This window comes from Apiospora phragmitis, assembly GCF_038363925.1.
Source record: "Apiospora phragmitis strain CBS 135458 chromosome Unknown utg000001l:1.0-2902119.0:1.0-2906034.0, whole genome shotgun sequence".
In the NCBI taxonomy this organism is placed as follows: Eukaryota; Fungi; Ascomycota; class Sordariomycetes; order Amphisphaeriales; family Apiosporaceae; genus Apiospora; species Apiospora phragmitis.
The window spans coordinates 2,487,734-2,503,822 of NW_027117399.1; the positions used below are offsets into that span (position 1 = coordinate 2,487,734).

General features: G+C 43.6%; 4 protein-coding genes across 4 annotated transcripts; all 4 read left to right on the plus strand.

The window, feature by feature from the left end:
• Positions 1 to 5,454: 5,454 nt before the first annotated feature.
• PG994_000758 (uncharacterized protein) lies at positions 5,455 to 5,832 on the plus strand (the record flags this gene model as incomplete). The annotated part of the gene is made up of 1 exon (XM_066852167.1): positions 5,455 to 5,832. One exon carries the CDS (start codon positions 5,455 to 5,457, stop codon positions 5,830 to 5,832), a length of 378 nt encoding a protein of 125 aa, XP_066722799.1.
• Positions 5,833 to 8,401: 2,569 nt separating this feature from the next.
• PG994_000759 (uncharacterized protein) lies at positions 8,402 to 9,583 on the plus strand (the record flags this gene model as incomplete). The annotated part of the gene is made up of 1 exon (XM_066852168.1): positions 8,402 to 9,583. The coding sequence occupies one exon, from the start codon at positions 8,402 to 8,404 to the stop codon at positions 9,581 to 9,583; it is 1,182 nt and encodes a 393-aa protein (XP_066722800.1).
• Positions 9,584 to 10,624: 1,041 nt separating this feature from the next.
• Positions 10,625 to 11,184, plus strand: PG994_000760 (uncharacterized protein; the record flags this gene model as incomplete). The annotated part of the gene is made up of 2 exons (XM_066852169.1): positions 10,625 to 10,671; positions 10,764 to 11,184. 2 exons carry the CDS (start codon positions 10,625 to 10,627, stop codon positions 11,182 to 11,184), a joined length of 468 nt encoding a protein of 155 aa, XP_066722801.1.
• Positions 11,185 to 13,202: 2,018 nt separating this feature from the next.
• On the plus strand, positions 13,203 to 14,733 carry PG994_000761 (putative nuclear migration protein; the record flags this gene model as incomplete). Its single annotated transcript, XM_066852170.1, has 4 exons — positions 13,203 to 13,240; positions 13,305 to 13,473; positions 13,557 to 14,338; positions 14,415 to 14,733. The coding sequence occupies 4 exons, from the start codon at positions 13,203 to 13,205 to the stop codon at positions 14,731 to 14,733; spliced, it is 1,308 nt and encodes a 435-aa protein (XP_066722802.1).
• Between the last annotated feature and the right edge of the window lie 1,356 nt (positions 14,734 to 16,089).

Sequence of the window (16,089 nt, forward strand, 5' to 3'; positions counted from 1 at the left end):
TCGCTAGAATCGGTCTTATCCTTTTTAGAGGATTTAGGTCGCTAATAGTTCCGGAGGTTACGATTCTTATTCTCGAGTCGGGCGTAATGAGTCTTATAGTTGGCATTCTCTTACTCTAAGGCCTTAAGTCGCTCTTTAAGTACCTGCTGCTCGTTATTACTATTATCGCTGTCGATATTTATAGGAGGGGGTGACTGCGCAGCGCTGAGTCCAGCGGCTGGTCCCTTCCCGTGACGAGTATTACTGTTGGCAGGGGTAGACATGTTTCTTGAGAGATATTGTTTAAGGGTCTAGGTAGTGACTCGTAAGAATAAGAGCGATCAAAATGTAACGAACGGCTATCGGGGTCTAATAAAAACCTTGTAAACGTGCTATTAGTTTATATTAGCTTAGACGAAAAAATACTTAGACGTATAAAAGACTCGGTTTTTTAATATAATAAATAATATTTTAACTAATTATAAAACTTAATTAAAAAATATAATAAGTTCGTTAAAATAATATACTTTATTAATATATTAAATTAATATTTAAATTAATCGCTAAAATAAAGAATATTTATTTAAAATATATAAGAAATATTCGTAATTATATATCTAATCTCTCTTTTATCGATCCTTTAGCTTAATAGCTCACCAATATTCCTTATAGTGATCCCCTAAGCCGTTAATTTATTAGATCAGTAGCTCATTCCAACTGAGCCGGTGATCCAGTAAGCCGGTCACGTGATCCTTCGTTCGTGAGGTTCTTCCCTAGGCTCGTAGGTGTTCGTTCTACTCGTTCGGGGCTAGGTATCTTAGGAGGTGCCTTCTATCTGGTTCGTAGTGCCGGTTTTTGTTTCCTATTTACGGTCTTGTTTAGTTAGTCGTATAGGTAAGCGCCTTCTTACGGAATATCGTGGTGCCTTCCCGTAAAGTGGGTCCGGGCCGCGTGATTAGGCTAGGTCGTAACATAGGTACGTAATACCCCTTTTAAAGTAATATAAAAAACCTTAGTTCCTACTGTTCTAATAATTACGCTTAGTATACCTCCTTATTTTTCTTACTTACTTTAACTTTTAAATATAGTATTTTATTCGCTATTAAAGCGTATTTATTTAAAATAATCGAGCTATCTATTAAGGCGTTAATAAATAATATTACGAAGTTAAAGTTTTTTATTACTTTTAAAACCGCGTATTTTCTTATTTTTATAAAAAATATTATTAAATTTATAACGTATTAAGTTTAATATTTTACTATTTAAATAAAATAATTAATAACTTAAGTATACGTTTTTAAATGTTTATATTTAACTCGTCGCGTTTAAGAATAGTTAGTACTTATATCCTTTAAACTTTATTTAATTTTTAATAAATAATTAAATTTTTTATTTTTATTAAAAATACCGTTTTTATTTATTTAATTTTTAATAAATAATTAAATTTTTTATTTTTATTAAAAATACCGTTTTTATTTATTTAAAAAGCTTTTCGATATTAATTTTAAATATTATAAATTAAGTAACGAAATATAAATATATAATAATATATAGAATAATATTTATAAAAGGTTAATTTAATATTTTTTAAACGTTAAAAAGTTAAAAAATCGCGCGTTTAACTTAGAGGAGCCCTTATTATATAAGAATATTAAGAGCTTTAAGATAAGAAGTTAATAGGGAAGCGTTTTAAGATTAATAAATACGGAATAAGGGGTTAGTTAAAATAAAGGGCGACCGGTAAAAGGCGCTGTGATACCTACGGCGAGATAGGTTATAATATACGAATATATAAAAAAGATATAAAATTAAGTAGCGAATTGAATAAAGAATAATTTTAATTAATTCATATAAAAGTAGTAAAATATAAAAAAAGTAGCCGACTTAATAATATAATTAACTTAATAGTAAACTATATTAATTAATTTAATAATATAATTAATTTATTAATAAATTATATCTTATAAGTATTAATTAAAATTAAAAAAAGAGTAATTTATTTAATAATATAATTAATTTACTAATAAGTTATTATTATATAAATATTAATTAAAGTTAAAATAAAGGTATATAATAAATTTCGATATTTTAACGAGATTTAAAAATTTAGCTTAATAAAATCTCGCTAAACTCGCGAATTTTTTAAACTAATAAAATAAATAACTTTAATACTTTTATTATATAAATACTTTAATATAATTACTTTTATTATTATTTATTATATTAATAAAACATTTTCTTTCTTATATATTTAAATACTTTTTTAATATTATTAATATAAACTTAAATATATCTTATTAATTTTCTTTTAAAACCCGGATAGCGTTCGTTATAATAAGCACTAAAAATATAGTGTAAGCCTCTATATGCCTCTCGGCCTCATCTTAAAGTAAGACGAAGCTACAAGGGTTTCACACGGTTAAGTGGTGCTTTAAAATGCTGCGACACATTACGGAGTACCGCCTTTCCCATATGTTGGCAGTGAGGAAACACTTCGGGTTCTCTAACGCTAAAATTGCAGTTTAATCATTTTAAGATTCATCGATTTTGCTGTCTCGTCTAGAAACCCCATATTGTCCCCCCCCTTGTCACTTAATCACTCTTGTAACTTATAAAGATGTTAGTAGTAATTAGTTAACGTACCTCATAAGTAAATTAAATATATAAATAAATTAAACACTTTTTAAAATCTAATATAATTAAATATAAATTAATTTTATTATAACGTATTTAATATTTTAAAATTAATCGGAATCCTAATCTCTAGATACTTTTATATTATTTTAATAGGTATAAGTATTATACCCGGGCTTTCCGTAGATTTTATAACGTTATAAGCGCGTTTTAAAAATCCTCGTATAACTACTCCTTTAACGCCATTTATTTTATAATTATTTATTAATATCTTTTTAAAACTATAGGTTTTTTTTAACTTATATACGAAATAATTCTTTATTTTATAGCCGTTTCTTTTTTATACGACGGCGCCGGCTAAGTATTTTATTCGCTTTTCGTAATACGATTACTTTACTTTTTAATAAAACTAGCCGGTATATAACTTACGTTATATTTTTTATAATTTAATTAAGCTTAATAAAAATTAATATTAAAAAGCTATTTTAATACTACGCGATTTAATTTTTAATATATTCGGTTTAAAATTAAGTTTTAATTACATTATTTAAAGTTTTTAATTTTCAAGGTATAAATAGGTTAAAAGAGGTTATCGAAGGCGTTAGCGTATATAGCTTTATATTTAACTATAAAATAATATATTTCGAGTTGTACGGTATAAGTCCTGCTTTTTAAAAACCTCTTTAAATATTTAAAACGATAAAGATCGCTTGGAACGCTTTTAAGAACGTTAGTAAAAAGTCCTTTTTTAAGATATAAATGAGATACGCTCGTATAAAACCCTCGATTTTTTTCCCGTACGACTTTTTTTATATATAAAAATAGCCGATATTAAAATATTAAAGCTTATATAACGAATAGAAAAGTATATAAAATATAAGAATGGAGTTTTTTTTATAATAAAGCTTAAAAGTTATTAAATAATAACTTTTATAGCCGTTAAGAATTAATAAATAATAAATACTTTTCGTACGAGACTTTATATATTTATTAAAGTATCGAATCTAGTCCTCGCCTTTTTCGTTTATAATCTAGCCGTTTTTAATAATTATAATTACTTAATCCTTTAATAATAAGCTGTTTTCGTACTAAGAAAAAGGTACGTTTTTTCGGTAAATATAATATATAAAGAGATAGCGTAACCGTATAATCTAACGTTTTAAATAATTATAACGATTATTTCGAACGAGATTTAATTTATAAAAAAGCTGGTCTCGTCGAAGTTATAGATATCCTTTTTTTAAATCCTATATTTATTAATTAGATTTCGTACGAAAGTAAATTATACGCGATATGTAGTAAGATCTTTATAAAAGACTTTTTAATAATCGATTTTTTAATTAAAACGCGTTTAGAGGTTTAATTATTATTATATAAAGTTCGAAGCTTAATTAACGCCGACGCGTCTCGCGTTACGTTAACGAAATAATCGATTCGTTATATCTTTTATATCGCTAAGCCGAGGAAGAAACGATTACGAATTTAAATTAATTATATATTTATAATCGCCCTTTCTTCTAGATTCGTTAACTTTCGAAATTTCGTAAAAATTTCGTATCTTATAAAGAAACTAAGTATTATAACCTAGCTTAGCTATGCGGTCAGGACTTATATCTCTTAGAACGGACCGACGATAACTCGAGACGCTTATAAACCCGTAAAAAGATCCGGTCAGCGCTTACGCCCCACTAATGATAACGGACCCCACTACACCGCTATAGAACCCCGATAATTAATATTATAATAATAACAGGTTAAAGTTAATTAATTAAAGATAAATAAGAGTAAATAAATAAAGATAACTAGTATAAGCTAGATAGTTAAAATAAGATAACCACTATAAGTTACGTAAAAATAAAATAAACTAAGGGTTAATAGCTCTCGAGATCTTAACGAGATTTAGAGAGCCGGCTCGATAAGATCTTACGAGATCCTCGAGATCTTTAAGAATTAAAAAATATTAAGAAAAAAAAAGATTAAATATATAACGATAAATATTCTTTATATATTTTATATAAATATTGTTTACTTTAATAATTAATTTAAATATTAATCTTAACTTATTAATAAAATAAATAACTTTAATAACTTTATTGTATAAATATTTTACTCGACTTTTTATTATTACGTTACGACCCGGTTATTATATATTATATTAATAAAGGCGATACCTTTCTCACACGTTTAAATACTATCTCGTATTATTAATATAAACCCTAGTACGTCTTACTACGTTTCTTTTAAAACTTAAATAACGTTCGTTATATTAAGTCGTTAATTATAAAAGGTTATATAAAAGACTTTATATATTAAAGCTATATATTAAAAACTTAATTTTAAGTTATTTTAAAGCGTTTAAAAAGCTAAAAGTATTTACTTCTTTTCTTAAATACCGACCATATTATGTTGTAGAGGAGATTAGGTATAAAGGTTATTTGAATAAAATATGGCGAAAGTGTTCAATTCACTTGTGGGGTACGTTATATGCAGCCGAAGAAACGCGGGGTACCCCTCATCTCCCCAACACCAACTGGGTCTTTAAGCACTAAAATTGCAGTGCAATGCGAACTCGCCGGTTGACTCTATTATTAGAAGTGATACATAATGGCGACTTTGACCCAACCCAGGGCGACGTCAGGGGCCTGGAGACCATTCCCACCAGGATATATTTTCTTCTAACTCCACCGCCGCCGACCTCCAGAAGCGAATTCCGCTGGAAGTGCATCATGTTTGGTGTGGCTGCGGCTACAAGGTGAACGTAAGTCAGATCCCACAGAGCCCGCCACCTCCTAGAGCTTTCTTTTATTTGTCTTCTTCTCCATCCCAAACCGCGACGCCGCCATGGACGACCTGAAGCGGCAGATGGACGCCTGCATCGGGGGCTGCACGGTCGGAAAGGCGTGGTACGCGATCTGGGGCGACGTAGTGGCCTTCACGTGCGCGGGCGCGGGCCTGCAGGCGATGATCCAACGCGGCGCGGCACATCACCGACGTCTTCAAGCCCTACACGGCGGGCACCATTCGCTGGGCGCCCAGCGTCAGCGACCCGCGCTACCTCATCTCGGGCTACATGGTCTACTACCCGGGGCACGACTTCTGCGGCGCCGCCCGGTCGTTCGGGGAGACCAGCTGCAAGGGCTGAGACCCAGTGTGGAAAGAAGTGATTGGGGAAATGAGGAGAACAAGGCAGTCATGGAGTGGGGGATGGGAGTTTTATGATTATGTTAGAAGATTAGTTGTGTTCTTTTCTTTTCTCCTCATGCGGTATGATCTAATGCATTGATTGATTGATTCGTGAGTATTCGAAAACCCAAAGGATATACACTTCATAGCTCAGTCTCGGTTTCTCGTCGTTCGAGGGTTATTTCCAATGTACGTGTTTCGCGATCGTCCGATCTTTCTGAGAAGCTTGCGGCACGGGCCGTGCCAACTCTAAAAGTTTAATCCAACTTGCACTCCATCTCCTTCCCAAAAGACTTTCTAGGCAAATTCCCTGAGATCGGTCTGCAATGATCTCAGGCTTGACAGAACTCCACTCGGGCGAGTTCCCGTACGCAAATTGAGCCAGCGAATCTGAGCCAAGATCGAAACGCGGCCACCCAGCTCGGCCCAGTCCAAACACCGACACGTCAACAACAACAACAACCAGTCCAATCACAAGATCCGTGCCAAACTGAGCCCACAGATTCCGCACAAAGTCGCGGTCTTCTCCTGCGACTCGGGCGGTGGGAGACCTGTCACGGCCTCGTAACTTCCAAATACCATGCACATGTCAAAGTCGTGGTAAGTGCCGTTCGTGGGGTACCGTCAGTCGTATATAGTCCCGGTCGCCAAAGTAGCGGTACTGCCATGCGGGGAGTCTGACAGTACGGCGGCTCAGGGCCTCGGAATGGGTAGGGCACGTGGAAGATGTCGATAGGAACTCATCGCCTTGGCCCTGGGTCACGTTGATGCCGTGCCGGGAGGCTGGTATCACGTAGTAGAATCTTTGCTCATTGACATTGCTTCTGAGGACGTATGGCTGACTGGCCTTTCCCTATACCGTTCGCCTCACACAAGTTTGGCGTTATCTAATAAGTCGGTCGAGGTTACCATCTATTAGGCGCTTGCTATCGTCGGAGAAGATAACATCATCGGCCTGCGGGTAGAATAACAGAGTGGACCGCACCGGGTCATCGCCGGCTGCAGGTATTACCTGCCATGCAGCCTTTAATATGTCCACCCACTTCTTAGTTCGCACGTGTCCTAGGGGGTTCCCATTTGCGCCACATCCTAGGGTCCCAAGACATTGTGCGAATTGTTAGCCTGGTTGCATGTATAGAAGATGCCTCTTTCGCCTGAAGGCTAAAAGCAGTATCTACAACCGGAACTCCGAGAGCGTCGACTGGCCATCGAACGTCCTAGCTTAATGGGCCAAGCCACGATAGTCAAACGAATTTGGATCTACTGCCCGGGCTATCACACATCCATGGGAGCCTATTACCTGCCTGCTACTGCGGATGGGACTTTGCGGAGCTTGTGCCTGACCCACGAAATCATCGTGATTGTGGTTTGCGGCAAGGAGTCACCAACAAACTAGTATTCTCCGACTACAACTTTGAGCGTGTCATCCTTGGCTGATTGGCAAGTATCTTGAAGGCCCCAGGCTGATCAACGAAATAAACATCAGATAGCAAAGCGTGGACAGAGAGCAAATAGGTAAGATAGAAGATAAATCCAGGTTACTGGCCCTACTAACGCCCCTTGCCAACGCCCCTCGCAATCCCTCTTTTATTATACACGTCGAAAACCACGCTCTGAACTGGCTCGGTGTATCATCTAGTCCTTATAGGTGTGTTTTAAAATGATACATTTCTCCAACTTCCTTCGATTCACTTCCTGAATCCTAGATATACTAGTATGATGATCCAACCAAGCCGAACCAGTGCAGTAGAGGCTACCGCAGTATCTGACCGCAAGAGGATGCCGCCTTTCCTTGAGATTCCTTTCTTATAGTCGCAACAAGGCTTCAGGGCCTATCTATCATATCATCATCCGTAAACTTCATATGTCAATATATATCTGCCTCCCGCTTGTGGTGTTCGCTAGACTGACTAGAACATGTGGTGTTAGACCCTGGCCTTATTAGCGAGTCCCTTGTTGTGACACATCGCCAACCAAGTCCGCGCAGACTTCCAGGCATACAACTGCCTCGACGGTGAGTATGAAGCACCTTACGTACGATTAAATGCGGACCCGCGATGCGCGAGCGGGAGGGAGTGTTTTGCATGACTCACTTGCCGACTCCCGTCCCGTGTCAGGCCAAGTCAACGTAAACGATTTTTCACCCCTCCCTAACAATCTTGTCGTCGAGGACAATCATGCCCTAAAGCTTCAGCCCGAACTGGATTGTTCTCCCCACGTCCACTGAGGCCCGCAGCTTCCATTTCGTCTAGAGCTCACAGACCGAACAAGTTGTTCCTCTCCATCACATCAACACTGCCTTTGTCCCGTCAACGTCTGTTTTTCTCATCTTCCAAATCGTTGACACCCACCCACTTCGTTTTCATCTCCATACCACCCCATCAATCGATGAACAACATCTTCTGTCAGAACTAGCCCGGCTTTACCGTATACCGTATTGCGACACTCGGAAACCTTGTGGCCCAGATCCTCCAAAGCATACGTTTCGAGGGCAACACAGTTACCGCGCATTTCTGCCAGCTATTCCTCTGTCGTCCATACAAAAACCGCCGGCAGTTATTCCATCAACCACAACCAACTTGCACTCGACACAAACTATTCCGCAATGGCGTCTTCATCCGGCAAGGGAAACGGACCGGTAATTTCCTTCATTGGAGGCAGGGAATACCAGGTGGCGGCTAAAGCCAAGCAAGCCTCTTCCTCGAGCCTGGAACAATTCACCTGCTTCTCCAAGTTGCCACCAGAGATACGGACGCAGATCTGGAATCTCGCCGTGCCGGAACGAGTGATGCAACTTTCGCCGTATGCGGAAGTCGCCGGTCATCGCAGTGGGCACCTGGACTTTTTCAACAATTATCCCTGTACGCCCAAAAATACCCGCCACCACCTCGCCTTGCCTCCGGTGGCACAGGTATGCCGTGAGCCCCATACAGCATACCGACAGATCGCCAAGGACGTCGCATGGTATCAGCACGTCCGCAATAATCAGCATCACCTACACATACGACATAACATGGCCCTAAGACCTGGTATGTCAAAGACCAGGCTCGAGCAGACATGGTTCGATCCGGCCAGCGATATTCTGTGCTTGGATCTCTGGGGACAGTATCGGGACGACCTAGCACACTGTACTATACAGATTTTCCCAAACGAACTCAAGCTGAAGGTCTTTGCCAAAAGCGCTCGTGCTGTGGCATTCTCTTTCGGCTGCGGCGGCATGGATAGCTCGGATATGGACAGTGCCATTTTCAAGATGACGAATAAGTCGTTGTGGCCGCGGCTGGAGACGTACATGGTATACGACAGGACGGTATTCTTCCACCCTCGACCCGAAGCGATCCTGCCCGCAAACACGCTTTCCGCTGAGAATCCCATCGCCCTTGTTAATGTCCGAGACACCGAGCGCATCCGGCACTTCAAGGACATGTACGAGGCCTGTTCACTACCATCCCATCTCGCCAACGACAGAGTGGAACTCCTCTCGTCCCTTCTCACCGCCGAAGGCCTCGAGGAGTACTTCGATACCATGCACCAAGACGCGACCAGCATGTGGGCGTGGAAGCTGCATGAGGATGACAACACGATACCACAAACAGTAGCTTTCCACAAGAGTCTCATGTTGCATCCCTCGAAGAGGACTCACAAAACACTCTTCCCCCCTTACGACCGTAGTCATCCTTGGGTGCGGGATGTTCTCATGCCGCGCATGCCCCAGTTCCAGTGGGTGGTGGCCTTTAAGCTTTGCCAGGCTCCATGCCATACGGCGGAGAAGAAGCGAATGCGGTAAACTTGGCCCTATATCGGGCGTGCCGTTCTTAAATATCTTTATTAAGAACTATGAAGGCTAAAATAAACTCTTGCTAAGAGTACGAAAGGTTTAATTACTTTCTTGCTAAAAGTAATTACCTTTATTATACATATTTACGAAAAAAGAAGAAGAAAAAGAAAAAGAAAATCCTCTTCACTACGGAAGGCCGCGACGAACACATCGACTAGTTATATCAAGACGCGGCCAATATGTGGTCGTCGGCGCTGGATGGGTGCTGGGGTACGGACCCGTTCATAACAGCTCCCTGGCCGGAAATATTACTTCCACGCAGTCCAACTCCGAGGATAAATTTCAGCGCTTGGGACCGTCACCATTATTGGACGTAGGATCATGTCCTACCGGGCATACCTAAGCATTCAACGGGGCGCGTTGATGCTCCGAGAATGTACACATCCGTGGGGTACTCATGAAGTGGTGTTCACATTACGCGAGGCTTGATTGTCATCATTTCACAGATGTTATAGGGGGAAGGATAGAAACCCGTGCTCACGTTATTAGCGAAGCTATGTGATAGCGTGGTACTGCGCCGATTATAAAACAGTGTATATTAGGTAGCTAGAGACTGTGGACTGGTCATCCAATTGACCAATTGCAACCCTACACAACACAGAGCCTAAATTGAAATGCAACGAAGTCTTACGAGTCTTGCATGGAGCATTATAATACTGATAAGATTGCTGACATCAGCTGCCTGCTCTGTTAAAGGTTAAAGCTTACTCACGGCATTCCCCAGAATCCTATATAAGTGATGGGAAATGCCAATTTGTCTCGGCCCTTTGATATATGCACAGTTCGTAAATTGCTACCTGCTGCTGGTGCCCGCACGCCTACCTGGCACCTCCAAATACCGACAGCGATTCCATCGTCAGTTCTCGTCGCCAGGTTCCCGGAACGGACTGCTCCAGATTACCGGACTAGTACCAAGCCTTTAGGCTTACTAGCAAGTACGATTGCTTAAAACCCAACAAGCTGCCCGTCTCCTTGGCTGTCCACACGAAGATGAAGTTCTCCGTTGTAGGAACGTGGCTACTCCTCAACATCAGCGAGTCAGTGGTTTCAGTTTGTCCCTAATTCGATTCTCTAGGCAAAGAAACTATCTGGTATGACTCTCATTATGATTACCTAACCCCTGAGCAAGGATAAACGATGGAGTCCCCACGTTCCCGAGCCTCACGTGGGGCGCCGCGCCCGAGGGCGTCATCATCTACACGGCGTCGGGCTGGGTCTCGGCCGCCATCGTCGCGACGGAAGCCCGGTGGCGGCCCACGGCCAAGCCCCACACGGCGGCGGACCTCGCCGTCATCGCGAACCACAGCCTGGCGTACACGGGGCCCTACGCCGTGAACGCGTCGTATACCCCGCCCGTGGGCGAGGATCCGAAACTCGGGCAGGTCGTCCACGGGCCGCTGGTCGTGGCCGAGGACCCGTCTATCGTGGGGACCACGTTCATGCGGGGCTTTCGGCTCTGGGAGGAGGGGGAGGTCCTGGAGTTGGTGCTGCGGTCGAGTAATGCGTCGAGCAATACTTCTTCCACGCTGTTTTGGGAGAGGGTGGGATAAGCTACCGACTAGAAGTGTGTCTCAAACTTTAGGCCATCAATTGCTGTCGCAATAAGGTCCAGGGGCCAGAGTGCCTAGCAGGGGTGCGTTACTTGGTAACAGTCTCCTTTGTCCATGTATAGCTCCGTGAGGAGTTCTCCTTTGTTGTGGTCCTCTTCTCTTTTTATGGAGCAGTTTATTGCTTCTTACATGCTTAAAACTATCTATATACATGCCATTATGAGCTATCTGTAATCCGATAATTGCCTTGAAAAAGATGCGAAAGAAGATGGGAAGGAAGATACGACATCGAAGGAGACTGTGGATAACCGGCGTCTCCATTTTACACATCACCAGTAGGCCCACGCCCATCTCGCCATCTAAGGATGAATATATGATGCGACTCGTTTGAACAATTACCGACACTCACTCACTATTATGCAGCAAGAAGCCAATCGGGCTGAAAACCGAATATCGTGGGTGGGGCCGGCGAATATGGAGGTTTGGTTAGTTGGGTGACGAGGCTCAAGTTGCATTAGTGCCTCTGGGAGACGATCTACATCCCTGTCAAATAAACACAAAAGACCCTTTGCTCTTCGACTGGGATGTAATGTAGTTATTCTGTTTTCGGCATCTCCCTAATAGCAATACATCTCATAATAGATTCTTTTCCAGCGCAGCCTGGTGTTTCAGCGACTGACACCATTGATAGAACAGATGCCAAGAGATCCAAACCCACAAGAGGCTGTGGCGCATGTCCAAAAACGGGCACAAAGACTACTTGTCAAACCAACTTCAGGTAAAAATGGTTCTGTGAATTGAGAGGAACTCGAGCAATTTGGTCGCTGGCATTAGGAAGCTTGACCTTGCATGACTCCTCCTTCATCTAAGCCTGCTACCGCGGACATGCTCAAGTGTTGTTGAAGATCACACCTCTCTCTGCCCCACTTGACACAATCACTCCAGAATGTTACATTCTCGACCCCGCGTTCAAGCTACCCCTCTGAATGGGAGGGAGAATGGGTATTTCAGCACACAAGCTTGGGAAATCGAATAAATAATGATCCGGCCACACCACAGTTGGTGCTGAGGCATCGTGGCATGAGTTACATGTAATAATTCGGTAAACCTTGCTGGCGGCTTTCAAATCCCATAAGAGGGAAGCTGCTGGCGTGGAAACTAGCTGTTGAAGGGTGCTGCTGCTAATCACGGCCGCCAGAGACGCTCGTTCAAGCAAACGACCCTGTTCTTGCATGATATCGGACCAGACCATGGGTTTAGTAGCTATGCGTGGTCACACATAAATGACATATAATAGATTGTTTCGGTGCATACATGACTTGTGCTGTTTCCAAAGTGCATTGCTGCTCTAGGTATCTGGTAGGTGGCATCTCAAAGCCAGCTAACTGGTGGCCAGTTTCCATGCGAGTCCTAAACTAAAGCGCCAGTCAGCCACGTGAGCTGGCAGTGAACAAATTAAGATTTGATGGCTAGCACATGATCAAATCCCAATGCAATGCCCCGCTATCGCATTCTCCAGGGAATTCCTTACTCAATTCCAACCAGTTCATCAATTGATGCACTATTCAGTAAATGGTGTAGGAGGTCTTGCGCCTGATTATCAAGCTGATTTTATTCATGTGCAAGGTTCTTTGGCTTGTTGCATGCAAGAGAAAAAGAACCTTTGACATGAGCAGAGACGGAGGTGAGACATTTGATGCATCGGGAGGCTAGGCACTTATTAGGCACTTGAGTAACTTGTTGTATGCAATAAACAGAGCGGCCTCATTTGCTGCTGACTCTGGATGGTCTGTGCAGGCCCGACACTTTTTGGGTTCGTAAGAGGTACCTTCCCTCATTGTTCGAATGGCAACTGGATGTTGGGTACATAGGCCGCCACCACCACCATGTACCTGATTGCTTCCGATAACCACCTGCAGCAACGATACCTCAGACCGTGCGCCGACCTCACCTCCTTTCCCCAGCCATATCAGGGCCAAACCTGAAGAAGAGGTGGACGAGCACACCCCGCCTTCAGAATGGCCCTCTCACTGTCCAACAAGCAAGCCGAAGAGCTGTATGTCCATATTCTCCCTCGTCCAAGCCCTCGTCAAGACACTAACCACGCGGAATCGCCTTAGGCACAAGTCCATTATCGCATACTTGGCGGCAAACAACCTACCCAATGCCGCCGCCGCTGTCAGAGCCGACCTGAACCTCCCCGAAGACGTGTTCGATGCCGCCACGGCAAAGAAATATGAAAACCTGCTGGAGCGAAAATGGACGAGCATCGTCCGTCTACAGAAGAAGGTACGTGGTTGCGACACCGCTCTCCCCGCTGCCGGGTACGGGCTGGCTTCCAGGGAACTTGACACCTAATCTGATTTGCGCAGGTCATGGACCTAGAGTCCCGGAATCAGGCGTTACAAACCGAGCTTGACAGCACCACACCCCTCTCACTATCGAAACGCAGCGACCCATCATCGTGGCTGCCCAGAGCCCCGGCGCAACGGACATTGGAATCGCATCAGGATACCATCAACTGCGTCGCGTTCCATCCAGTCTACTCCTCCATCGCCTCAGGCTCCGATGACTGCACAATAAAGATATGGGACTTTGAACTAGGCGAGTTGGAAAGGACAATAAAAGGTCACACAAGGGCGGTTCTAGACGTCGATTTCGGAGGCCCTCGAGGGAGCACGCTCCTAGCATCCTGCAGTTCCGATCTTACCATCAAATTGTGGGATCCAGCGAACGAGTACAAGAACATAAGGACCTTACCAGGTCACGACCACAGCGTGAGCGCCATTCGCTTCATACCTTCGGGCGTGGCAGGAGCCCCGACGTCGGGAAGCCAGCTTGTCAGCGCTAGCAGAGACAAGACGCTTAAGATTTGGGATGTCGCGACTGGATTCTGTCTAAAAACTCTTCGCGGGCACGCAGAATGGGTGCGAAACGTCTCTCCCTCGATGGATGGGCGCTTTCTCGTATCTACCGGCGACGACATGACGGCCCGGCTCTGGGATGTCTCTGCGACGGATCCGGAGGCCAAGGTGGTCATGTTCGGCCACGAGCACTTTAATGAATGTTGCGCATTTGCCCCACCCACATCATACCAGTATCTCTGCCAATTGGCAGGGCTGAAGAAGCCTCCACCGGCAACTAGTACCGCCGAGTACATGGCGACCGGATCGCGAGAACAAAACCATACGAATCTGGGATGCGCGTGGGACGTGCCTCGTGACGCTAAGAGGCCATGATAACTGGGTTCGGGCGCTGGAGTTTCACCCCTCGGGCAAATACCTACTTTCCGCATCAGATGACAAGACCGTGAGATGCTGGGATCTCAGCCAGGACGGCAAGTGCATCAAGGTGATCGAGGACGTACATGAACGATTCGTCACTTGTCTCCGATGGGCTCCGGGAATCGTCAACTACGAGGATAGTAGTGCTGCTGCAGCCGGCACCCCCCAGCGCAACGGCGCCAAACCAGCAGCGCCCGAAATAAAAATCCGGTGCATCATTGCCACCGGAGGAGTGGACCGGAAGCTCAGGATCTTCGCCAACTAAGGCACGTGTCACGGCGAGTTCGATGGTTGAACTTTGGAGTAGATCATGGCGAATTCAGAGCACTCGAGACCCAATGGCTGGGACAGGGTTAACATGGGAGCCGCAGCATTGTCATTATCTCGGACACACCTTGGCGTCTGCTGTGGTTTTGGATGACAGATTCGGCAACTCCTGGGGACCTTTAGACTCGTTGGGCATGAATCGGAGCCATGCAACCAAACGACGACACCTCCTCGGCAACCCATCTGTTCTGTCATATTTCGGTCCCCTTGGAGAAACAGTTAGTATGAAGAAGCACTGTTACCCTAGGAGAGGCATGTTGACCAACAAGCCCGCCAGGCTATCTTGAGGAATTGTAAACTTGGAATACCCAGCGTCTCAAGTCCCAAGCCTATCGAGACATTCTTCAATCAAAGTCTGGCCACTATGTTTGCTGTACCCATTGAGTCGCATGCCAGGTGTTTTGAAATCAGTTGCTAAGGAATACGGGCGCCGCAAGAGAGAGGTAATTAGAGGGCCATATATATGACGCAGGACTGTGTAGCAGCACAAGTCCGGGGTAGCACATAGGGCGGGTTGATCAGGAATCACGCTGCATAGAGGCTTACACTGTCCATAATAGCCGTGGCTCGCTACGGTACTTGACCCTCGGGAGATTTTGAGCTCAAGCAATGTGGTGATATTTTGGGTTGCTTGTGAAAGGTGGTGGGCAAGGTAGAAAGGCATCAGCGGATAGAGAAAATAATGAGTCGATGACGTAGTAAGACTTCCATGCAGGTTTTTTGCAGACATTTCGGAAGTTATATTTGCTTTCCTTTTTTTCTTCTTCTCCCTAGAGATCCAGGGGGGCCAATCAGGGGCCCAGGTAAAGTCGCATCGTACCCCGCGATTGTCAGCTTGTGCCTGACTTGCATAACCAGGATCCAGATTCCCCCTCATCTCGTCTGATCATCTCAGCATTCTTCCGAGATGGACTTTGTTGAGAAAGATGCAGAAGACAAATTCGATTTTGCCAGTTGCGCAATCCACATTGCATTCCAGCCGGAGCCTCAAATGACATCAGACTGCACATTACCGCTTTGTGTAAGTTGGATCCAGGTTTCTTTCCCTTTATCTCCCCGTGGCCTACCGAGTATTCCTCCCCAGATCCCACGATCCAGCCTACGTCGTTTCATTTCTGGGGGGAGCCTGGAGGAGGACAGCAAGACTGGATGGAGCTTTCAAGGAAACGGATTTCTCTCGGGAGGGTAGCGCGACGCTAAGACGATCGACGATCTCCACTGACGCAGCTGGAAAGATGCTGCTTTCACACCTACGTAGGGTGCACATTATGTGCCTACTTTGACATTACACCAC